The sequence below is a fragment of the Xyrauchen texanus genome, chromosome 47 (genome assembly GCF_025860055.1).
Source record: "Xyrauchen texanus isolate HMW12.3.18 chromosome 47, RBS_HiC_50CHRs, whole genome shotgun sequence".
Taxonomy (NCBI): Eukaryota; Metazoa; Chordata; class Actinopteri; order Cypriniformes; family Catostomidae; genus Xyrauchen; species Xyrauchen texanus.
In genome coordinates this window covers 9939272-9966305 of record NC_068322.1, presented here as the reverse complement: position 1 = coordinate 9966305, position 27034 = coordinate 9939272, and the positions used below count along the sequence as shown (strand labels likewise).

General features: G+C 36.8%; 1 protein-coding gene across 2 annotated transcripts in view; it reads left to right on the top strand.

The window, feature by feature from the left end:
- Nucleotides 1–27034, top strand: part of LOC127639249 (CCR4-NOT transcription complex subunit 4-like) — a 32907-nt gene that overhangs the window by 3201 nt on the left and 2672 nt on the right. Inside the window, exons 2-12 of one of the 2 annotated variants that reach the window (XM_052121161.1) lie at nt 6323–6551; nt 8818–9015; nt 12963–13049; nt 13290–13391; nt 13497–13622; nt 13705–13829; nt 14221–14406; nt 14942–14996; nt 15203–15458; nt 16023–16556; nt 24921–25127. In XM_052121161.1, coding sequence (XP_051977121.1) covers nt 6378–6551; nt 8818–9015; nt 12963–13049; nt 13290–13391; nt 13497–13622; nt 13705–13829; nt 14221–14406; nt 14942–14996; nt 15203–15458; nt 16023–16556; nt 24921–25127 — 2050 coding nt within the window. In that variant the 5' untranslated portion in view covers nt 6323–6377. The remainder of the gene's footprint in view (nt 1–6322; nt 6552–8817; nt 9016–12962; nt 13050–13289; nt 13392–13496; nt 13623–13704; nt 13830–14220; nt 14407–14941; nt 14997–15202; nt 15459–16022; nt 16557–24920; nt 25128–27034) is intronic. The other variant, XM_052121162.1, reaches the window with a different exon arrangement.

The window sequence follows — 27034 nt, the reverse complement described above, 5'->3', positions numbered from 1 at the left end:
TGAATTATTTCGACCAGCAAAAATGAATATTTGAAGAGTTAAAAAATATATATATGCTTGCTCTGGCACTGTAAGTTCACTTTTATTGAAATTACATTTTTTTTGTGTCCAAGGCGAATAATGCATTATGGTGAAATGATTGGTATTCCATTGATTATGTTTCATGTTTCTGTGCTTTGAAAGGGTGTGCCAGGGATTTTGAGGTGCAGAAAACATTGACAACCCTTCTGTTAATTCTGGTTTCTCGAATCATGTTTGATATCAGGAAACAAACCATCCATACATCAAATATTTTATGTTATTTATATAGATTACTAAAAACACAAAGCCTAATTAAGTGTTTTGTGTATGGATAATTTTTGTATTTATATGCTATTTAACTTTTTGCATTGTTTGAGAAGATGTTTAGTTTCTTGTGGAAAGTTATAATTCTGAAAATAATAATAAAAATAAAATTGGTGCACATCATCAGACTGAAATGCAGCATTTTTTTTTTTTACTTTGACTATGTTTGTCAAGTTAAAAAAAAAAGAGAAACTGTTAGAAGATGAAGTTTTCATTTATAAAGTATTTAATTCACTGACTGGATTACTCAAAATTACACATTACGACATAGCTTAATATATAATAAAATTGTATATATTTTTCAGAAAAATTTAACTAGGAGGTTATCTCTGACTGTATTTATCCTAGCTGGTTTGACAATCTTAAAGTCTTATACTGATGTCAATTTGCTGTCAGTATGAGCCTGTTAATGTATACTATTTACATTCATTACTATACTTTATTTAGATGGCAATTGCACCAGTCCCCTATTTATATAGTGCCAAACTAATGTTAAGTAAATGTCAGCCCGTTAAAATGTATGCACATTAGTCACATTCTACATTATCTTTTTTACAATTTTGAGACATTTACCGTAGTATTTAACCTCTTGATGGTAGTTCAAATATAAACCGTGGAAAGTTAGTAAGTTAGTTTGTATATATTGATATCTACACCTAAAATTATCATGTTCTGTTGAGTTAAGCTTTTATCTAGTAGTTTCCCTATTATAAGCACATTGCGCAGATGTTGTTACATTGGAGAGAAGGTCCAACCCAGTTAGGATGGATAGGAAGCTTCTTCCCTTCATTTGGAATAAACCGTGCCCCCTTACACGCAAAGCGATACTACAGAGTCCACACCAGCAGCAAATATTTGGCTTATTTGACTCTTGAGCAGATTGTTCAAAAATGCAATATCCCCCAGTCACACTTCTTTAGATATCTACAAATTTTCAGCTTCATATAAAATATCACAAATTTCCTTTCACAGCCCCCAGACACACTCCTAGACTCAATCAGTGACATCACATCATCCAGAAGGATAGGTGACTCTATTAATGAGAGTAAACATGATAAGTCTTATTTCCCTTAAAAGCCAGTGGGAGGGAGATCTGGGCATTGACATTTCAGAACCCATTTGTTCAAAGATGATAGGGGGAATATATTAATCTTCAGTATAACTATATCAATAAACTGTTATGCAGTTTAAACTGTACCACTGACTGCACTAGACCAAAGTTAAATGATCCCAATTCACACCTAATATAGACCCCATGTGCGATTGTTGCAAGCAGACCAAAGCCACTTTAATTCATGTTTTGGGAGTGTTCCAAGTTATCCAATATTTGGCAATTAATATTTGATATGCTTTCTAAAACTATTGATAAAGCCTTGGAACTATCGTTCTCCTTTGCTTTATGTGGTGTGGTGACACAATCTTACTTTGAATAACGATAAACTTAAGTCTTTTTTCTTTTGCCACACTGGTAGCCATTGCAATCCTCCAATATTTGTTAAATTGGAGAAGATTAGATATACTGTTAGAGGGTCAGCTGACAAATTTACATTGATATGGCAACCTTAGACATGTTGAAGCTTTAGGCTCTGATAATGTTATGGCTGTGTAAAGTCTTTGATGTAACTAGGAGTGTCCGAAAGAGGTAATTAAAAGACCCCTAATAACCTCTTGTCAACTTCCTTTCTTTTTTTTTATGAAATATTACTTTTCATCTATATTTATTACTATTTTATATAATTTGTATATTTATGTTTCCCTATAGTCTAAGTTGTATGCCCTTTGAATGTTACCATGGGTGTGGGAAGGGGGATATCTATTAATCAAATATGTTCATACAGTGAATTGTTAAAGGTGTATTGGCAAAAGTTCAGAAATAAACTTTATAAAAATATAAAATTACTCCTATCTAGTGTTGTTAAAAATACCGGTGCTCCGGTACCATGTTGGTACTGAAACCAAATTTTTTTTTACGGTACCAGAATTTCTGAAATCCTAAACAGAGTCGGGAACTTTTGAATGCTCACCACAACAAGCAAAAGATGGCGACAAGTGAAGCTGCTGCGGAGCCTCAACTGAATCTTGTCGAAAAGAAAAGTGGAAAAAGCCAGGTTTGGAAATTCTTTGTATTTGAGACTGATGAAAAGGGGAAACATCATAGATCAGCAAAAACCTATTCGTAAATGGTGCTTTTGCAATTTTCTGACGAAAGGAGGAAACGCATCAAATTTAATAAAGCACCTAAAAGACAATTCACCCGGATTAATTCAAGCAACCAAAGCAGGTTAGTTTAAAAGCATATTATCATTTGCATTAGGGCTGAAACGATTAGTTGACATTATCAACAACGTTGAAAATAACAAAATGACGATAAAAATGTACATTTTCATAGTCGTTTGATCTCATTTAACGTAAAATGAAATCATATTAAACTAATGAGGCGCGAGAGCAGCACTGCTTCACGCCTGACTGAGGAGAGGAATAATTACACAGATCACAGTCCAGATGCACTCTAAACTTTCACAGCTTCTTTTTATGTAGATCCCAAAGTATTAGGGAATTATATAAAAAAAAAAAAGTAAATTCAGAAGCAGTCTCGTTTTGGAAAAAGCGGAGCCGGAGCTCTTTAAAGGAAACATACCGGCGTTACAAATGCAGTTATATTTAATGTGTTATAGCTTTATTAAAGTTCAAATAATACAGAATACTTTAAACTCAGAAACTGTCATTTCTCTGTGTGGTAAGCGCATCTTCAATGAGTTGCGCGAATGTCCCGATCTAAGGGGGAGATATTGAAACTGCACCCGGCTGAGAGAGACTCTGACTCGGGGACGCTCATCCCTCGAGCACGGAAGCTTAATGCAGCTAGATTAGAACGTGATTGCTCGCGACTTATTAAATCATAATATGTCACTGTGCATTTCTTATCGTAATTATTGATACAAGAGCACTTTGCACATTAGTTTGGCAATTGTTTTTTATTAATTCTATTGTATGCTTGTTTATTTAGGGTTTTTTTTAGTGCTTGGTAAAAACTTAAAGTTGAAGCAAATCTTATATAAGTGCTCAAAAATACTTTAAGCATACATTTGTACAGTTTTGTTATAATTCAAAATAATATATTTAAAGTGTTGCTCAATGGCATATTTCTGTTCTTAGTTCTGCTGCTAATGTTTTGTTAACTTTGTTAATAAAAGAGTGTTGTTTAATAACCTTTTTTTTTTGCTTTGGTATCGAAAATGGTATTGAGTACTGTGAAATTTCAATGGTATTGGTACCGACTACTGAAATTTTGGTACCGTGACAACACTACTCCTATTGTGATATAGGATTTTGGTTATATCGCCCACCCCTACTCTCAGCATTCATCTCTGAGTTCTGCCTCTTTCAAACTTGTTTTGGTGTTTGTGTGTCTGATCAGAAAAGACTTGTGGATAATATCCAGCCTTTGTGGACAATGCAGTTGCAATCAGTCCTCATTTCAGTTTAGTTGAATCCAGTTTGATTTGTTTACACAAGAAGAATAATTAGGAACATCAATTCTGATATCAGTTTAGTTTAATCCACTTTGATTTATTTTTGCACTGGAAGTCAAATTAGAATCAGCGTTCTGGTTCCAGTTTGATTTAGATTTACACTGGAAATAAAATTGTATTCAGCATTCTGCTTGCAGTTTATTCCAGTCTGAATTAGATTTACACTGGAAGTTAGAATCAGTACGCTTTGACAGTTGTAGTTGTTCTAATAACTGAACTGTAATAATCTGAGACAAGAGATTGAAATGTCATCATTCTGTCTTTTAAAGCTTAGCACATAGCTCTTGAGTTCAAAGGTCATCCTGTGACTTTATTGCCCTGTTCCGTTCCATATTATGCATCACTCTTTTACAACATAAGCTTGAGATATTGGAAGCCAGAAGAATCAAGCCCACCACAGCTTGATGTGTAATGGGATTGTGATCATTATATTTGAATCAAATGCCTTTTCCGAGAGTGATGGTTCAAGTTTTGTTTTGCAGCATCTTCAGCAGGGGCCAGAGCAAAGCTTTTATTACCCAGAAATATTGATATCTGCCTCTGCTGGAAAGGAATCCCATCTTCTGTGACACTGGGAATTTCTTTTTCAAACAGATGTGACTGGGGCCTGCAAAAAAAAAAACTCACACCCTGTGTCTAATTTCATTTTGGCATGCTAAGGACATTGCATTTTGACCCTTCCCCACGTCCCACCCTTCTCCTCTAGTCAGGGTCAGACCTTGCTGATTCGAGGAAGAACGGTTACCATACATGTAGAGCAGACTGCCCCATGCATTCAATCGCCATTTCCCTTTTAAAGGGAGATTCAGGGGCTTGGCTCCTCCTGTTACACTCTGCCTGCCCAGGATGGGATATTTTTAGACAGCTCCCTTTTCCTCATCCCCACCCGCTCACCCCTCTTCCCTACTGACAGAGTGACCATTAATCCACCCCACCTGCTTGAACTGAATACACTTTAGGAAGTACTACTTGAAGTGACAAAATAATTGCCAGCGTCATGCCCACCATATCCTGGACATATCATTGGCTGTTCTGTAGGGGCATTGAGAGCAAAGTGTGACATTAAGGTTCAGATCTCCCTGTGAAAATGTTCCATTACAATTATATGAATTTCATATGTTTCCCTTTGCTTTATGTCAGCATGTACTTGAGCCGACATGAACTTGGAAATGGTAAAGAATCTTAAATACTTATTTTTCATTTTCCTACTTCACATCACTTTTTTTTTTTTTTTCAAATACAAAAATTTTACTTCAAGGGTTAAATGTTTTGAATCCCAGAATTTGAATGTGGACTTAGACTTTTGAACCCCCACTGTGTTAGCTCTATGGAAGCGTCTTATTTAGGTTTGTTTGTCCTGTATTTATTCCCATTCAGGAACTTTGTTCAGACCATTGTTTTGATAAATTAACCTCACTGGGAAGTGATGCAAGGAAACTGAACTATTTTGGACAAACTATTATGTATGTGTTTGTTGTGTATTTGCAGAGACAAACTAATAACGAAGCTGTATTAACTCAAAATTAACCCTCTTAACCAGATCACAAGAACAAATATGGGCTAAAAGAAAATGATTTCTTTTGTGGGTTTCCTGATGCTTGTTCTAGTCCTCAAGTACATTAGGCCTTATTCATCTCTTGAGTAAATCTAATAAATATTACACATTTTCTTCTGCATTACATTTATACAAAGGATACAAATGTTACTTTTCATTAGGCTCTTAATTGTAGGTAGTAGCAAACTCACATTTCCTCATTGAAACCCAAATTATTTTTGATTGAATCTCAGTCGGTGCATCCTGTGTTCTAGCAGCAAACCTTGCCATGAGCCCCCTGATCTTCTATGTTCTATACGAGACTCCAAAACCTAATTTTCAGTCATTTCTGAATTTATACCTACACGTTTAGGCAACAGGTTCACTGGATGATCCCTTGTGAATAGGTCTACCTGTTAATGATCCAGTTATTACTGCTTGTGTGGGTGGTTGTTCTTGTTGATTCCAATTATACCATCAATGTCTCTTAACCTGAGTTACAAACTCCCCCAGTACACACATACTCCTATTACTAGCATTCTGATTGTACAGTCATCCTGTTATTGTTGCAAAATTAACCTCAGCAAGGTGATCATCAGGATATGTGTCATTCTTTGCATTAACCGGCTTTTTACATGGCTACTTTTACTTTTACCAAATGCATGAATTGACTTTGAAAGAGGTTGCAGAATGATACGAGAGACATGAACTAGCCCAGCTATGTAGGGTGAAGGTTGTCTGGGACAATGGTCAGTTATACAGTTTAGCATCATTGTACACAAGTTTTTGTCTGCAGAATGCTGCTATTGATCAATCAGAATCAAGTATTCCAGAGAGCCCTGTAATACATTGCTACTAATGCATGTGACCCAACACACTGTTGTTAAAGATCTTTTCCCTTCCTTATCAGCTCTCCCTCTGACCTGTGAGAAAGCCCCCCTCTTCTCTCCGCGTCGTGCCATAGGATGTCTCACAGCCCTGAGGTGAAGGAAGACCCCATGGAGTGCCCACTTTGCATGGAATCATTAGAGATTGATGACATCAATTTCTTCCCCTGCACCTGCGGCTACCAGATATGCCGCTTCTGCTGGCACCGTATACGCACAGATGAGAATGGCCTCTGCCCTGCCTGCAGAAAGGTAATTAGTGAGCCTGTACAACAGAAACAATATGTTCATAGTCTCAGAAGTGAATTCTGAGACCGACCGTAAGAGCGGAGTTTGTCATTTGGGACAGGGCCTATGATCTCACTAAGTTGACAGGAATAGTACACTTGACAGGGTACATAAACCACTGGGGTTCACTCGTACATTGTTAACTTTACCCGAGAGCTGAAGAACTTGTGAGGCATTACTTTTATTTGTAAGAAATAACTATGTAGCTGGGCTTTTGGAGAAGGGCGTTTTAGCTACTGTAGCATTCAGCATCTCCAGGAGCTTTGATGGAATAATTCACTCTCCTTTTTTTTTTACCTCCGGGCATTTGATTCCATTGCTGCTGTACAGTTGTCTAGGTGGAACGCGCAAGCACAACATGCCTTCTGTGCTTGTATTCTTTTTATAAACACTTCCAGCTAATCACTTCTATTAGTCCCTCTAGTTTTCAGTTTACTATAGCTCCTTGGCTTTAATTTGCAAACCATTATGATGCTGTTATTGTTTTCATATTAAAGGCGCTGATATACAGCATCATATATTTTATGGGTCGGACTTCATTATGCTCATAATTCCTGTAGGTGATTTAAGAGTTTATGTTTTTGTGATCAAATATGCATGTGCCTATCATCACAAATAATAATTCTCGGCTAGGGGTGGGCGATAAACAGTTAAAATGATAAACCAGTTGAATGTATTGTTTATATGTTGTCTAAAACTCTTATGCATGGGAGGGAATAGGTGTTCCAGTCACTTTACATTCAGCTCTCATGCATTGTCTGTGGTGTGGAAGTGACCATCTGCTAAGCTGCCCATGGTTACTTTTGCCAATGCTGTCATGCTTTCCAACTAGTGCTTGTTCTGCCATAGCCAAACATGGACAGAGAAGTGTTTGGACTGAGTTAATTAATAATAATTGAGTGAATTAATAATTAATAGAAGCTATTAAAAAAATATGGTGCAAGCACATAAAAAATATTGGTTTTATACATTTATTTTTTGCATGACTTTTTAAATGAAAACTAGACTAAACTAACTAAAATAAACTAGTAAAACTTAAATACTTTAAAGAAAAACAAAAAAAAATTCCCAGTATTTTATAAATATTTTCTTTTCCATTTAAAAATCAGTTTGTGGTATATATTGAGCAAAACTTTGAAAATATCATGATTATAAATTGTATTGTCACCCAACCTTAGTCCTGGCTCTAGAACAGTAACATATTCCCTCACTGAGCACTTTATTAGGAACTCTATACTAATATTGGTAGGGCCTCTCTTTGCTCTGAAAACTTCAGAAATTCTTCGTGGCATGGATTTCACAAGATTCCTTTGAAAAATTCCTTTGAGATTCTGGCCCATGTTGACATGATTTCATCATGCAATTTCTGCAGATTTGTCAACACACACAGTAATCTCCCTTTGTACCACATCGCAAAGTTGTTGTTCTATTGGATTCAGATGAGGTGACTGGGAAGGCCACTGAAGATGAAACCAGTTTGAGAGTACTTTTATATTGTGACATGGTGCATATTCATGCAGGAAGTATCTATTAGAAAATGGGTAAATTGCGGCCATGTAGGGATGCACATGGTCACCAACAATACTTGAATAATAAATTTTGACCCTACCATCTGTGTGCCTCAGCACAGGCCTGACATGGTCTTCTACTGTTCCCATCCGCCTCAAGGTTCGACATGATGTGCATTCTGAGATGCTCTTCTGTTTACTACAATTGTACAGAGTGGTTATCTGAGTTACCCTTGCCATTCTGTTAGCTTGAACCAATCTGCCCATTCTTCGTTGACCTCTCTTATCAACAATGATCATCTTATTGCGTCTGCAGGACTGCCACTCACTGGATATTTTTTTGTTTTTGTTTTTGGCACTTTTCTGAGTTAACTAGAGACTGTTGTGTGTGGAAAATCCCAGGAGATCAGCAGTTACAGAAATAATCAGCCCAGCCCTTTTGGCACCAACAATCATGCTACGGTCAAAATCGCAGAGATAAAATTCTTCCCCATTCTGATGGTTGATGTGACTATTAACTGAAGCTCATGACCCATATCTGCATGATTTTATGCATTGCACTGCTGCTACAATAATTGGCTGATTAGATAATCGCATGAATAAATGGGTGTACAGGTGTTCCTAATAAAGTGCTATGCGAGTGTAATTTTACAGTATGACTAGGGTTATTTCTGGAACTTTCAATGTAACTACTAACATTTTATGACTTGTATTGGTTGCAGCCCTATCCAGAAGACCCTGCAGTCTACAAACCTCTATCTCAAGAGGAGCTACAGAGGATAAAGAACGAGAAGAAGCAGAAGCAGAACGAGCGGAAGCAGAAGGTCACAGAGAATCGCAAACACCTTTCTAGTGTGCGTGTAGTCCAGAGAAACTTGGTGTTTGTTGTGGGCCTTTCTCAGAGACTCGCCGACACGGAGGTGATTGAACAAGTTTGCAAACGAAAATCACATGCTTCCAAAACTGTTAGCTGGAGCCAATTCTAACCGATGTTCAATCATGCTTTCTCTAGAACATCCCTTTTATGTGCACACACTATTTAATGCAGTAATTTCCAGTAAAGGCTTGATATTCGTCTTGTTTGTCTTTAGCAGTAGACCATAAATTAAACTCTGTACATATATTGTTTCAGGAGCATGCTGTATAGATGTTTCTCTCCGATCCGGGTATGACAAGAATACTGTTTGATTCATAGTTGGAAGCATACTTTCTCTTTGTCTGGGCCTCATAAAGGTCTTATCTATTTGTTAACTGTTGAAATATGAAGGTTAAGGAGTGTTTGTCCTAGTTGCTGAGCAAGACGTTCCTGAGCGAGTGAAAAGAACACGAGACTGTTTGAGTTCACATTTTTCTAAGAAGACCCGTCCGTCTCTGACTGGTTACTGGTATGAACATGTGAATGTGTGCATTCTGGCAACTCACTCTAACTTTATATTTAGTGTCATATATTTAATTAGAAATTAATTGGAAAATATTTAATTAGTGTTACTTGCTAAGCAGTTTCTAAACGCTATTGCTTATACTGAGAATTAGGGATTTGAATAAATCCTTAACCCTACATATTGAACTTTGGTGCATATCTCGTCTCGCACATTTGTGTTACAGATTTGAATGATACCTTAATTAAGGTGAGCTGTGATATTTTTTTTAAAGCTGTGGAACTTATGATTTTTTTTTACCTGCTGGATGATAAAATAGGTGAAATTTTTTATGGCATTGAAGGAGGATCCTAACCCATATCTTGGGGCCAGAATATCATATACATTTTCGGATGGGCTGTTTTGACTTAGGACAGTAAACAACCACCCATAACAACCTAGCAACTGCATAGCAACTTGCTTAAATCCATTCAATACACCATTGCAATACCCTGGCATTGACTCACAGCACCCTGACATTGTGGCAGCGAGTTTTACTGGCACTACTCAAATTTTCTTTAGAAAATGTAATATAGAATTCCCAATTGTTATTATATAGCTTAGGTATGAGTTTATGGTTTAGAGGCTTACTTCCATCTGACTTGGATGTATTTGCATGAAACCGCTTAAAGACATTATTTAATAGAGGTGGGTAAAAATATTGTTTTTACGATTAATCGCGATCTTCATTTGAGCTATGTCTATATCAATCGATCTTTCACTCAATGCACAACCCTCTACTAAAATAAGAGGAAATCACTAATTTCCTACCACATTATGCACTATGCTACTAAAATATATCTGGCAACTGGCTGTTAAATGATTACGTTTCACTTAACAGTAATCATGTAGTTTAGTCGTGAAGTGTTCAGCATCGAGATCCTTTCACAGCATGTTGAGAGTAAAAGTTATAATAATAATTTAAGTAATAAATGAAGGTGGAAGGTAATAATAGTAATAATTTTTATATTCAAGCAAAAGGGACATTATAACTGAAGTAAACCCAAATTAATTGATATTTATTGAATCGAGAGCTTGTGAATCAAATTTAATCTGGAAATCTGTATCAATACCCAGCACTATTATTTAATGTATAGATTTGATTTTTATGTCATGCATCATGAAAAGGATATTAAAAATTTAGATAAAATGGTTTCTTGGGAAATGGGAGAAAGCTGCCTCTCCACCAGCTCCACTTAAGCCTGTAGTAGCAACTCACAAAAACAGCTCTTCCTTTCTCTCCTTCTCATCCTGATGTCCTTTATCTCCCTCTATTTGCCACCATTGCTGGCGTCATATGCCCTGTTCACGGCAGAGAACAACTTATTCAGTGTGAAAAACACAAAGAATAAAAGCACGCCGTCACAATCCAAAACAGTTAGAATGAGATTAGGAGCACAAAGCTGAAAAAAAGAAAAAAAACCCTCTTCGCCCAGAGGCACGTGAAATGCTTTTTGTCAAAGAACACAGCTTAACCTTGTGCTTTGAGAAAATCCATATTGACAGGGGTGTTTTTCAGGGGGTCTAAGTCAGTGCTCGCAAAGGAGAGACTTTGCTTGATGGAATTTGTCTGTCTGAATTTCATTTACTCTCATGCCATCCCTGTCAGACGTCAGTGTCTGAAATTCTTTCTCCTGCTGAACACAAATGAAGATTTTTAGAAGAAATGTCATCTTTGTAGGTCAGAACAATAAAATTGAATAGTGACAAACTTTTTGAAGCTCCAAAAAGTACATAAAGGCAGCATAAATGTAATCCATACGACTCCAGTGGTTTATCCATATCATTGTAAGCGATCCAATTGGTTTTGGGTGAGGACAGACCAAAATATAACTCCTTTTTACTCTAAATCTTGACATCAGCAGTCTCCTTGGCGATCATGATTTCAAGCTTGGTTACACTTCCTAGCACCATATAGTACTCGGTCCATGCATCAAGCCTTGGACGTGTAATCAAGCTTGGAATCATGATCGTACCTAGAGACTGCAATGGCCAGGTGTTCAGTGAAAAGGAGTTGTATTTTGATCTGTTCTCACCCAAAACTGATTGGAGTGCTTCAGAAGACATTGATTAGACCACTGGAGTCTTATGGATTACTATTTATGCTGACATCATGTGCTTTTTTTGAGCTTAAACGTCTTAAAGAATTTAGACCGCAGTTCCTCTGTGTTTTGTGAATCAAGTGTATGAGAACATTGACACAATGTGAAGGTGTTTTCAAAGAATATATTATTTAGTCTTCAGTCATATTTATATAAGTTACATTATAACTTCAGTCATGCAAACAGAATAAGAGTTGGTAAGTTTGAGTCATTTTTCTGAATTGGTTTCAATGATTTAATTAAAAACTCTGATTCAACAATTAGTTTGCAATGTTCACAGAAGTCTCCATGTAGCATCATTAAAATATTTTGGTTATAATATATGTATAATATACATGTTCATGTATAGAAATACATTGTGGGAAAACATGCATTGATTATTTTTAACTAGACTTTTGCTGCATTTTACTTCTAAACGGTATGAATTTTTTTACCCGCAATATCTGTTTGGCGGAAAAAATAACTTTCAAGCCATTAATGAGTAAATACAGAAATGTAGTAAAGAGGCCTACATTATATTTAATCCAGTCAAAAGTCTGAAAAATGCCACAATGTTTGTAGCTGTATTGGCTAGTCCCACATCTTATTATGTTGTTTTTGAGCCTATGGTTTGTTTCTGACATGCAATAGAAGGAAAAAAAAAGAGCTGAATGGAGCTGCTTCACTCAAAGACCACGAAGTAATATCAGAATCAGAATGAGCTTTATTGTTTATAAGTGTTCTCACGTACACACATTTTTTTTTTTGTGATGGGAAAATTGAGTGCACTGAACATTACAGTGAGACACAGAATATAAAACAGTATAAGGGGATAATTAGACATACACATAATAGGACATATCAAAGAATGGCATATGTACATGTGCAAGTAGTAATATATGTGCAAGGTAGGGGTACGAACAGTTATTTAATTAAATGTATGAATTTTCATATATACATGAGATGTATTTACATTATTAATAAAAGCAATTTAATTGTTCATGAGGATAATGGCCTGAGGGTAAAAACTGTTCTTGTGACTGGATGTCCTGGTGCTCAGTGCTCTTCAAATAGTTCAAATAGGAAGTGGGCAGGGTGTGTGGGGTCCAGAGTGATTCTACCTGCACATTTCCTCACTCTGTAGACAAATAGGTCTTGGAGGGTGGGCATGGGGGCAACAATAATCCTCTCAGCAGTCCTGACTGTCTGGTGGCTGAACCAAACCAGACAGTTATAGATGTACACAGGACAGACTCAATGATGGCAGAGTTGAACTGTGTCAGCAGCTCCTGTGGCAGGTTGAACTTCCTCCAGATCTGGTGGTAGCATTAACATATTTTTAAATATATAATTGGTTTCTAATTGCAGGTCTTAAAAAGGCCAGAATACTTTGGGAAGTTTGGGAAAATCCATAAGGTGGTCATCAATAACAGCACTTCATATGCTGGCTCACAGGTGAGCTTCACTTTGTTCTCAATTTATCTCTTCCTATATCACACTTGAATAAGCCAATATAAAACAACTTAATCTTCATTAAGAACAAGAAAATGTTTTCTTCAATACAGTAAAAATACCTTAATTTCTGATTTGTTTTGCTGATATAGTTTTCTCTCTGTCTCTTGGCTGTCTTGCCAAGCTTCTTTATATTTCACCCATTGCATAACTGTAAAAATCCATTCATCTTTTTGGTATCAGGGTCCAAGCGCTAGTGCCTATGTCACTTACGTTCGATCAGAAGATGCCCTCAGAGCGATACAGTGTGTTAACAATGTTGTTGTAGACAGCAGAACACTCAAGGTAAACTGACCAAAAAAGATCAATGTTGTGCATGTAATATAATAAATAGTTTGTGTTTCCAGTTTATTTGCCTAAAAAATGTGCCCAATGTGCTTTGTCCTCTAGGCTTCTTTAGGTACAACAAAATACTGCAGCTATTTTCTAAAAAGCATGCAGTGCCCCAAACCAGACTGCATGTATCTTCATGAGCTGGGAGATGAATCGGCTAGTTTCACAAAAGAAGAAATGCAGGTAACATTGCAGCCTCCAGCTTTTTAACTTATTTATTGTTATATCTACAAACTTGAATCTGAACTCTTTGTCTTCACTGCAGGCAGGGAAACACCAGGAATATGAGCAGAAACTCTTACAGGAACTCTACAAAACAAATCCCAACTTCCTGCAGAACTCAACAGGCACAGGGGAGAAGTCAAAGAGCAAATCAAGCACATCACAGAGGTTTGTAGTTAAAAATCACCTTTCACAGTAGCTGATGAAATGGATATTTGTTTCAACTTGCAAATGGCTGAACAATGCCTGTGACATGTCACTGAGCAAATACCTGCAACATTTTTATTATTCTTATTATTGTTGTTTGAATGTTTGGATTCAACATGCATTATCTTTTAATAGCGAATGACATGATTTTACATTACACAGCTTTGCATGTCAATAGATTGCTCATGAGGTCTAGTCATTTATCTTCTCATTATGGATGGAAATGATTAGTGCTGCTTGCTAATGCACTAAAGCGTCACTATAATCACCATTAATCTTCTATCAATAAAAGTATGTTTTTGTCATGTCTCTCTTGTTTCTATTGTACCATGCACTTCTCACATATCCACAGTTCCAACTATAACAACAAAGATGCGTGGCCTTCGTTACAAACCACAGGGAAGACACCCAATGGGCTTCCAGAACACCATAAGACCCCGCCCCCAGATGGCGGCTCAGACTCTGAAAACATGACTTCAGACGTACCGGACACAGAGTTGGGCCTGCCCCCCTTCATGTCAAACTGTGACCATGTTAGGTAGCCAACCTGTCAACTGTTGTACTTATACCGAGAGATGCAATAAGTAGGAGTACTGATACTTACTTTTTCGCTCTTGCAGATACAGATATCAGTATTACAGTAATGCTGTAATTGTCAAGTAAAGTGGTACTAATGATTTGAGGAGGAACAAGGAAGCTTACTGTCTGCTCTCACTTATGTGTTCTAATTCTCATAGTGGCTTTGGGATGTGTATGCGTTCTTTTTTTTTCTGTACAAACCAATTCATAACATAAGCAAAACATCAGACCCACTACAGATACCAGCTTTTTTCCTCTGCCAATTTAACTGAAACACTTTAATCATAAAGATTTATGAGTATCAAGTTTACAGTGTTATTCAAGGCATTGCAAGAAATTTCCTCTTTCACTATGAAGTGTGATGAATGGTTGCATGGCAACAATATAAACGCTGAATACTCCAGGAGGAGAGAATGTTCAGAACAGTCCTTCTCTAGGCTGTTACACTTCCTAAATTTTGGCATGAGTCTCACATTTGGACTCTTTTCTTGCAGCCCTTGCAACAAACCTTCAGACGGCATCAGCATAGGTAACGGGGAAACATCACAAGTAAGCTCATGATCACGTTATTGAATGTTCTTTACACTTTATTAACATTATTTTTGCTGACACTATTGGTGCATAAATGACACACTTCACCTTTTAAATACAAACTGTACACTTAGAAATGTGAACCAAGAATCACACAGTCAATATTGTCTCTGCTTGGGGCCATCTTATTTAGATCATCATTCTTTCCATACTAAACCCCTCAGATTTCCTACAACGACTCTCCATCGCCCCCTCCTGGCTTGACCAAGCCACCTCTAGTGGTGCCTATCTGTGTAGCAGGACTGACAGCACAGTCTCCTTTTGAGGGAGCAGCAGCCGAGTCACAGTCACTCTTTTCAGACAACAGCAACTTCAGACACCCTAACCCCATCCCTAGCGGCATGCCCGGTTTTCCTAGTTCCCTTCACTGCAACTCAGACTGGCCCACAGCCCCAGAACCTCAGAGCCTCTTCACATCAGGTAACCTGCTATGCTTCAGTTCGACAACTGTCCACATTTTTATGTTGTTTAAGATTGGGATCTTTTTTTTTTTTTTTTCATTATAAATTGCTCCAGTTAATAGCAAAATTGTTTAACTTTTGTACATTTGGTGCTGATTGTGATTGGTCCATATTTATAATGCAAAGAAGTTTACAATTGATTTGCTGTTTCTTTGTGGCAAACATGAAATACTTGGGTAGTTGACGTGTCCTACTCCATATATAAACAATTTGAAATGGCATTTTTCTTATTTATAATTGTCATGCATGCAGTTTTAATGACCGCATTAGTTGAGAAATGAGTCAACATAGAATATTTGAACTTTTAAAAAGTTTATTTGTCATACTGCAGGATTACTAAAAATCAAAGGCCAAAATGTGCTGGAAAATCTTTTAAAAAATGTTAAAGAAATGGTGACCAGTCACAGCACCATAAATGTAAAAATGTTCATATACATTTTAACCTAAAATCTTTTGTTTTACCCAATTGAATGAGTGAATTATTTTTTTTAAAATGCACTACAATTTGTCCTCATTCCAACAGATACCATACCAGTATCGTCCTCCACGGACTGGCAAGCGGCCTTTGGCTTTGGCTCTTCGACCAAGCAACATGATGATGACCTTGGCTTTGACCCCTTTGACATCACCCGAAAGGCGCTGGCTGACCTCATAGAGAAAGAACTCTCTGTAGAAGACAACGCCTCCTTTCCCACATCCACTGTTACGTCAGCGCCAGGCTTCCCTCATGGGACGTTACTGGGCCCCTCCATGAAAAGCATACTTCAGCCTCCAACATCCTCACATTTCCCCCTGAACTCCAGCCTACCCTCGCAGGGCTTTTCCCAGCTCCCACACCGTGCCATCTTCAATTCTTTTAGCTTTCCCGGACAGACGCAGAGCTCCCGGCACAGTTGGATGGGCATGCCCATGCGCAATAACCTTCCGCACTTGAATCACACGGCTGGTCACGGTGCCCCTTCCTCTGCTACAAAACACAGCAGCTTTTTGGACTTTAATTTGGCGGCACAACAACAGCAACATCACAGTACGGGGCTTGGAGGTATCCCCATCACAGGTATGTACAGACAGGTGCTGGGAGACTGAAACCTGAGTGTTTTGTTCAATAATGATTCTTTTTCAGGAAAGAAGACAGCTGATTAGAGTTCTTATGCAGAACAGAACTGTGCCATTTCAGGTGTGAAGCAATTATGATACGTATTGAAATATATGGAATCATGACGTATGCATCTCAATATGTATTGTGTCATGAGGTGGTTGTGATGTCCAGCCATAATGTGTAAACTACACATCAGAGCCAACTTAAAATTTTGGTTCTGTTATCGCTATCTTTAATTCGCATTATGTTTTCTGTCCACAAGAATAAACTTTTTAGAGCGAATGAAATTCTCAATTTTAAAAGTGTATGTAAAGGTGTCTTTTCATGGTATATTTGCCATTTTGTGGATGTGGTTCACATAACATTCCTCTTAGACCGGGGGGCCTGGGTAGCTCTAGCGAGTAAAGACACTTTTTTTGTTGTAAATGAGAAAATAAGAAGAAAATATTGGTAAAGAATAATTTTACTCTTGAATGCTTTGTGAATCAGACTCATATTGAATCAGAAATTACTTGAGATTTGCACATCCCTACAGCTGATATTTAAACTGCAGCAAGTTCTGAACGAGTCCTTAGTCAGATGTGATGACTCATTTGCCATATACACTTTAATGAGCACCATTTTGGAAATGTAAACTGCCTTAGGAATTGGTCACATAAAAATGGAAATTCTCTCATCGTTTATGCACCCTCACCATTCCAGATGTGGATGAATGTTTTTCTTCTGCAGAACTCAAATTAAGATTTTTAAAAGAATATTTCAGCTCTGTTGGTTCTCACAATGCAAGTGAATGATGACCAGAACTCTGAAGGTCCAAAAAGGACATAAAGGCAGCATAAAATTAATCCATTACACTCCAGTGGTTAAATCTTCAGAAATGATATGATACTGTGGGTGAGAAACAGATACATATTTGATACTGTGGGTGAGAAACAGATAAATATTTAAGTACTTTTTACTATAAATCTTTTTGGTGTGTAAGTGACTTTCACATTCAGCCACCAACTGGTCAGGGCTGATAAAAAAAAGACTTTAAATATTGATCTGTTTCTCACCCACATCTATCATATCACTTTTGAAGATATGGATTCAACCACTGGAGTGGGATGGATTACGTTTATGCTGCCTTTGTGCTTTTTGGACCTTCTGAGTTCTGGTCACCATTCACTTGCATTATGAGGACCTACAGAGCTGAAATATTCTTCTGAAAATCTTCATTTGAGTTCTGCAGAAGAAAGTAAGTCATACAAATCTGGAATGGTCTGAGGGTGAGTAAATTATAAGGCAATTACAATTTTTGGATGAACTATCCCTTTAATAATTGCATTATGGGTAACTGTCAAAGCAAAACCAGCCACTAAAGGGCACTGTGGTGCTGTTTTGGCAGCATGCAGAAATTGTCAGACGACTTTCATCGAATGTTCTGGTGATTGCCAAGTGCTCTGTCATCAAAAGCATCCTCATGATTTAAAGTTTTGCATTGAATACAAATTGTACAGCATATAACCATCATTCACTGAGATCAGTTTAAGACAGTACTCATTCTGGATAATGCATGAAGGGCCTTCTACATCTGCACACTTTTCTCTCTTACATTTGTCCCTGAGGGTATTTTATTGTCTTTCATAGGGCTGCACAAATATGACATAATTGCCAATTATAGTAATTGCGATTATTAGTATTAACGTTAAAATCCTTATTTTGTATGGGGCAGCTGCATGCCATATTCTTTGTGGGAAATGCATCAAAACAAGCTGAGAACAGTGTTCCAGAATTGCATTATTATTTTAATTACTAGAAAAACAAAGTGATATTCACATTTTGGATTATTATACACAGTATAATTTAGATTTAGATAATTTTGACTAATTTAAACGCATCTGATTTGCCTTTGCATTAATGCACACAACGGCCCAAAACATTTTTGTATTTGTGTTGCCCTAGTCTTTGAGGTTGAGCATGCATGCCCACATAGGACAATAAGTTATTTTATTAAAAGTTGCCAGGCTAGCCTGTATAATTGAATTTTAATGGAAAAGGCAGACAACCTTTTCTCCTAACATGATCTCTAAGAAAGCCAAACAAAGACACAGTCTAGATTTATGCTTACTCTTTGGATCCCAGAAGAGCCCATAACTCACAGAAAATATCATCAAATACCAATACTGTCAGTTTGAAGAGAAAGTTCTCCAACAAGGGCAAGAGGCTTCAGTTTGACATTTTACTCGAGCCCTAACCTGAACCCGTCAACGAAAAGCAAAGCTGTAAAATTCGGATCTCAAATATCATAACACGGCCTCTGTTCATTTCAAATATATTTGATAAAAAATATCAAATGAAATATACTTGATAAAAAGTATTAAATTGCCTTAGTTCTGTTTGGCACAAAAAAAACATGGACAAGAAAATGTTGGTTAATTTTGGCAACTATTTTGGCAAATAGTTATAAAATGTTTGTCCACATATGTGGACAGCAGGAACTAAGTTTTAAATGATACCAATTATTATTTGAAATATGTTCTTTTATTGCAATCTTGACCAATCATTTTGGAGATTTTGGTCTTTCCCCATTTAAGTAGATTGGAGCTGCACTTTCATGATGCTTGTTAACATAGAAAATAGCTGCTCAAACTGCTCAAGAGAATTCCAAATACGGCAGCCGAGTGGACTGATTTTCCTTGAAAAGACGCTTTGTTGAAAGGATCCGGAAATGCGTTTGGAGCTTTCTAATTATTTTGTTTACATTCTTGAAATGGTGTATAGAAAGTCCTTGTTTCCAGGAGTGTTGGTTATTCATATTTTTGAGACATTACAGCTAATTTACTGTAAAGTTGAATAAATAATTATTTACAGTAATTGTCTGCATCATCCAATCATTGCCAACCATGTTAAAATAAAATGTAGCATTATACATTCTGAATCTAAGTACTGATTTCCATTGTCACATGTCTGCCAAACGTGTTGTGGTCCAAACATCATCTGCAGCCTGAAACTGAAACTTTAAGCCTGATTTTAGAAGCTGCATAGAAAGCCCTAGGATGTCCCCTTGCTCCCTTGCCTCCTATTTAGTGAATTACTTCACCTTGACTGCTGTCTGTCTGCACTGGTCTTACAATAGTTCAAAATGCAATATAAAGCTTGTGAAACCAACATTTTCAGCTTTCAAATGAATACATTTATTCTCAATGCGGAAATGCACCGTAGATATAGGAATGCGTTTACTAATGTTAATTAATAGAACAATATTGTACAGTGATGACAAAATAAAATATATATAATTTTTTTATTAAAATGAAGTGAAATGACCCACTGGATGTGTTTGTTGAAAGTTATTTATATATATATATATATATATATATATATATATATAAAAAAAAATGCAAGAAATGTATATTTATATGAAATTTTATTTTTCATCTGAATTTGACTTCAAAACAAAGTATTGTGCTTATTCGATAGCCACCAGAATGACAGTAAGTGTTTACATGTGGAGTAAAATTGGGGTAAAAGGGCAAAAATCTACATTTGCCAATGTTTTTTTATTTATGACTTATCTGATTTAAAAAAACATCTGATTATGAAGCGTAATATCAAGCATAAAGATTTAATTTAAACACTTAATTTCTACACCCAGAACGGTTAATGCTAATCTGAACATTGGTAAGAACGGTAGGGCTCTTATTTGAAACCACAGACCTCCACCTAATACGCTGACACCGCTAAGTATAGCATTTGTGCTAAAATGCTGTTTGTTTCTCACCATGACTTCACTCCTACATTTTAAAGATTTAAATTCAGTTTGATTTCAGTTAGTGAAAAAGAAGGGAAGGGAAAAATGGAAGCGACTGACTGACAGACTGTCTAGCATGACACCTTTTTTTTTATTATTATTTTGCTGGTTCCACTTCTCTCCAGAGGATGCAGCTGTGCATGACCTGGGAGGAAGATGTTGCATTTTTTTACGAGACGAGTCGAGATACCACAATAGGCTAGAAGGCCAACACATACAGTCTTCTAACTTGTACGATGTGTGTTTGTGTGAGAGAAGGGAGTGTCAAGTAATATACTTAGCACACAGCCTAATACAGTGAAAGAGCCTGTGCTTGTACTACGATTATTTTATTTTTGTATAACTCATTAGCATTCTTAAAGTAGCCAATGTCTCCTAGATAAAGAAATTCAGGCATGTGCGCAAACAGGAGAAATTGAACCAAATGAACACATTAGCAGAACAAAAATATCAGTGGATGCATTTCAGCCAAATTTTCAATTGTCAAACCCGACTCATTTTAAAGAACCTTTATGCAGCTCTTGACATGCAATGACATTTCATCATGAAAATGGCTGTGGGGGGAAAAGAAAGCTGCAAAAGCACCATAAAATTAGTTTAGTTTATGGAATTATTCTTTATACAGAATTAAACTGTATGTGATCCCAGAAGTGTGTCTGTTGACCGTGTTACAAAAGCTTGCAACCTGGCTCATCTTATCAGAATTTAAATCCAGAAGCCAGAACTATCAGTTTTATAACATTTTAGATTTGTCAGTGTCACTGAAGTGAACAAATGTCAAGAAAAATCTGACAAATATCATAAACAAGACAAAGTGAACTGTATAGCGCGCATAACCTCAAAGACGTATGATCAAAAGAAACTTGCTCCACAAACTCTACAGCTATGCAAGAAACATTTGGTTCCTTGGCTTTGCTGATATGATTCTGAGTTTAGCTGTTGTCCCATTTGCATTAATAAAACATGATGACACTTGTTTATCTGTGTAAGCAAAAGGAGCACGAGTGGCTGTGTTAATGTCTGCCATACTTTGCTAGACTATGGCTTTTCAATCTGAAGGAAGAACTGTGGATTGGTCTAAAAAGATCTCCTTATTCATTGCATTCAACACCTTATTCGTCTTATCTCCTTTCAGAGGTGTTCTATTAAACCCAGTCCCCCTCAAGTGTTGATATTGAGTGTCTAGATCCTTATATTGGCTCTTTCTCACACTTGACTTGTTTATCACCACAGGGTTGACCATATTGAGTAGAGAACCAATTCAGCCGTGCCCAAGTGAGCATGTCACTTCCTCTGTTTGTCCTGATAACCATTGATCCATTGTGGGTTGATTTGCTTATTGGTTGTCATATTATGTTGAGTTCACTTACTGACTAACTGAATAATTAACTTCAATTGGATGGGTGGATCGTTCTTGAAACACAAAGTGTTTTTTGAACTACTAATTTTATTGAAAATTAACATTTACTGTATAAGAAGATATGACGTGGAATAATCTACTCATTATTTACATAAACTCTGAAACACGTCATCTACACGAAATAACCATTAAGTAACATTATAATAACATTACATTTATAATAAATGCATATTTTTTTAAAATATTTGTTATTGTATGTTTTTTTTATAATTAAAAGTCTTTTAATGATCGATCATGCTCTGTAATTGTTAAAAAGGAAAAAGAGAATGTAATTGTCTACATGTAGTTAAATGTTTATATTTTATTTTTATTTCCCTCTCAGAAATCACAAAAATGTTGGCCTTGATAGTATTTTTTTTATCGGATGAAAGGAAAATAAGTCCATAACTAGTCCATACTCTGAAGATTGAAAATATGGTATCAGAGGGGGAGGTCCGTCTGCCCCTGAAATTCCCATATTGCAAAATAATGAAATTACAAGCATGACCTGTTTGGTAGCATCAATGCCGTTGGTGTCTTGGCAGGGTTCAACTCTCTTGTCTGAAGACCTTTTAGCTGCATGCTGTCCTAAATGACTCCGGTCTTGATGCTAGCCAACTTTATGTGGATTATGCCTGGGTGAAAAGAAAAAGAACGCCCAGCCCTAATCCACACACACACACAGGTTTGTTTCACCATATAAGTGAGCACATCTTATAGACTCCCATTGATTCCATAACCCACACAGAAACCTGTGCACATCAGTAGATTTACAGCTAAACATGATTCGGCTGAACTATAAAAAAAATTGGCACTCACAAGTGTGTGTGTGTGTGTGTGTGTGTACTTACACGGTATTTGCAAGTCTTTCAATGATTATCTTTCCCTCTCATTTTCAAGATATTAGTTTATATCAAAAATATTTTATATATATCGCCCAGCCCTAATGTTGATTTATTTCTGTAAAACCTCCACCAACTTCCCAAAGTGTCATCTATTTATATTTTAGATGAGTCAGTGAGGGAATCTGGGATAGGAGAAGGGCATCAAGGGATTTTGCTGAATTTTAAGTCCGATTTAGAGGCTAAATACTTGACTTATCCCTGCCAGGGTTGTTATCTAATTCACTCCATTCCTCTGTCTTTGCCATTCTTCCTTGTTTCTTCCTCTCTGCGTACAGAATTAAACCTTAGGTTAATACTGCCTTGAGAAGAGAAGAGAAGGTTTATTTTGGCCTCAGTCCAGTTGAAAGAGGCTCTTCATTATTGAAGCTGCACGTCTCCTCTATTTTGATGCATAGAAGAATAAATTAGAAGCTAATTGAAAAATAACGGAACAGTAAAAAGCTTTATAATGATTGTTCTTCCATTAGAAAGGGCAAGTAGACTCTGAAGGGACCCAAAGATCACCTGTTGTATTTGCTGAAAAGAATATGAATCTTCATTACTGTAGTTGCTGTTAATTTGCATTCTGGCTTGATTAATCAGTTTCTACCAAACTGATTTGATTTGAAATGACAAATGAATGCCAGAATGATTTAATTAACAGCACAATGTATAGATGACTTTCAATAGAATGCACATGAATGACCCGAGATTCAATTAGATGCATATTCATTTAACGGGACTCTCAAATAAATGGTTTAGTCAATTAAAATACAATTTAATAATAGTGTGTATGTACTTGGCTAAAATTTGGGGACGTTCTGTGATGTCCTCCATTTGGAAAATGGATTCGTAAATAAAAAAATTGTCGCATTTGATAAATGCATCTGTGAAAAAAGTGAAACGTTTTCTTTTAGAGATATTAGTTCTTTTTAAAATAGAAGTTTTGTTTATGTCCCCAATTTAGATGGTAAACGTCTGTGAGTGTGTTTTGGGATGTGTGTAGGTGTATTACCTCTGCTCTACCTCTGAATGTCACTATAATAATTGTACTGGCACTATAAATTGCTATGGATACAGCATCTGCCAATTGGCAGCTTATTCACTTTCCTACTAAATATAAATACTGAAAGTCTGTCAAGTCATTTTTGTTTCTATAGCGCTTTTCACAATACACATAGGTTCAAACAGAAAATAATGTTTTAATGTCATAAAGTCCCCATTTAGTAGTTGTATTGAAATTTTCATTGGAAGTCATGCCTTAAAATTTGTTGTCTTTAGGCCCCCAGTGAGTAAGCAAAAAGTGACTGTGGTATGGCTTGTTTGTTTGTGTTGGGGGGGGAACCCTTAGGAGAAAACGGGCTTCCCTTCTGGCTAATAAATATGAAAAACGTATGATGTAAAAAAAACATTTACATTTAAATATGTTAATCTGAATCTGAACCTAATCATTGTAATTACACAAAGATGTACCAAAAAAATATATAAAGTCAAGTGGTTTTTATTGTTGTTTCAACCATATACAGTTAGTACAGTACACAGCAAAACGAGACAACGTTCCTCCAGGACCATGGTGCTACATAAAAACAACAAAGGACCAACACAGGACCACATGAGACAACACAACGAAATAAAATGCCTATATAAAATACCTATATTATACCTATATAAAGTGCACGTGCAAACATGCGCAAAGTACGGTACAGTACAACAAATTACTGACAATGAACAGGACAATAGACACAGTGCAGCGCCGACCAGTACTCAGTAGTGCAAAAAGATGACGGTTTCTAAAAACGTAAACATAACATATTATGAGTGTTCTATGCAAATAGCAGTTATTGAGGTAGCAGACCGTTATAAAGTGACATATATGGAAACCAGGGGTTTTAATAGTCAGTAGTAATTGTGAAAACAGTTAGTTCACATAATTAAAGACACGTTAGTTGAGGAATTCCTGGAATATCAACTGAAAATACTTCATTTGAAAAAAAACAACAAAAAAGATGTACTCCTTTTTATGGTAACATTGTGTTTCTGTTTTGCAAGTAAGATTTTGAAACTGACCAAACATTTTCCTTTTTTCAATTTTCTGTTTGTCTGTCCTGTCACTTTGCTGCCATCCCACATCTCTCTCTCTCTCTATCCCCCCCCTCTCTCACTCTCTCTCTCGCTCTCGCTCTCCCTCTCCATTGCTGGTGTAATCAAACACATGGGCATTTGGATTCCCCACCTCCCTCTCCAAACAGAAAACGGCAGATCAGTAGAAAGTCTAAATGTGAAGGAATGGCAGGATGGGCTCAGAGCACTTTTACCTAACATCAACATCAACTTCGGTGGACTGCCCAGCTCCTCATCTTCCTCGTCTTCTTCATCCTCTTCATCCTCCAATATGAAACACACAGGCGGGATCTCACATGGCACAGCCAGCTGGATGGACCCTGCCATCATCACAGGTGCAGTCAGTGTGCCTGTTCTTACTAATCGACTAGTCGTCCAACAACCAGCTAGTTAATTTGTGAGGTTAGCTAGTTTATCTAGACTGTTTTTGTAATTTTCAGTTTTTAATTTTTTCTGTGCTCTAGTGTGCTGACTGTGTGCTGCTGAAAGACAGTTTGCACTGTAAAAACCCCTTGGAAATTTCCAGAGGTTGTATCAGCTTGTACTAATTTCATCAGACCTCATTCTCGGTCTTTTAGTCACTTGTCTCTTGGGCACAGAAATGAGATTAAAGATCCCTTTTCCCTATAGTTAATCAAAATATAAAAAATTTCTTCTGTCATTCAGCATTACTTTCAGAACAAATAAGATGCACATACATTTTACGGGAGATGAATAATGCATTTAGACATTTAAAACTTTTATTCTGTTACCTTTTCACTAAAATGTCAGAGATGTAAAGCCATTTTAAGGGTCACAGAAGAGGGCGCACATTTCAGATCGATTTTCTTAAAGCATCTATGTGGACTAAATCTGACACCACACAGCAATACTTTACAAGTACCAACAATCAATAAACGGTGAATGTGCAGATATGCAGTGCAAATTTGCTGCTTGTTTGTGATCCGTTACTTGAACATTCAAGCAATTTCTTTATCTGTGTAAAATGTATGAGTGTGTAACAGTTAAAGGACAGGCAAGGGGGAGGCGGGAACCGGCTGAACAGTCAACAAAGTTTAATGGCAAACTCAACTTAAAACAACATAAAGCAAACATGCACACACACGCATGCAGCGCAGCCACGTGCGTCTTTCGAACTGGCGCCTCCGGCCCCCCTTTTTCTCTCTTTCCAGCTTACCAGCTGATTCAGCGCCACCCGTGCACCCTCACGACCCGGACACGCCCTCCTCCTCATCACAGAGTGGTTTACGAGTGACATTTTTTTATCAACATTTATATGAATATATTAAAAACATAATAAGTATATAAATAAACAGTTAATGTATTTAAATGTACAGGTATATGAATGTATGAGGGAAACCTTTCTGCTTCATTTATTTTAAATGGTCTTGGAGTGAAAAATGAATTTTTAATGGTGCAAAATAATTGTAGTTATGATTATTAGATGGACTAGGACTAGGCTATATATCTCAGTGTTTATAAAGAGAGCAACGAGGAAAAACTAAATGGCAGAGCTGTTGTAAGTAACCAAAACTTCTGCAAAGTTTTGCCATTTTTCTCTGCCAGAGAGAGGGAGAAAAGCAACGTCTTATCTCTATAGCTCCATAAGGTTAAAGTTGCAATCTGTATGGACGTCACGACTGTCTTCTGGGTGCTCACGGCAGCTGCCAGCAGCATCCTTCATCTGCAGGGGGTGTGGGATTAATAGCTCGCAGCAGGCTGTGATGCTTTAAGTGTCACAAAAAGCACCCCTAAATGCTCTGTTTCCATGGTAATTAATGCCATCATGACTATTGATTTAAGAATGTCATCAATATTGTCTATGTTATGAATGGTTTCCTCAATGGCACCAACTGATCAACAGTGGATTTGTCGGCAGAAAGAAAAATGTTTGCTCTGTTGTAGCCACTGTATGTCACCCTGTATGAAGTTTGTGTTTTCAGATCATGTTTTTAGAGAAAATTCCAATCAGCTGTATTGATGTACAGCAACTCCCTTTGATTTTAAACATAAACATTTCCTTAGGCTTGTTTTTAACACTAGACACTAGCTTTTTTTTGTTCATTAAACCCTTCATTTTGAGCAAAAAAAAAAAAGATGGTGATGAAAATACTATGACTTTTACTCAACCTTTTTTATTTCATAATATAAACGTCTGCCTGGCAGATAAAAAATTAGACAAAATTCCCAAAGACATTCATTTGAAAAGGTTCCTACACATATTTAGTGATCAGGATGTCAT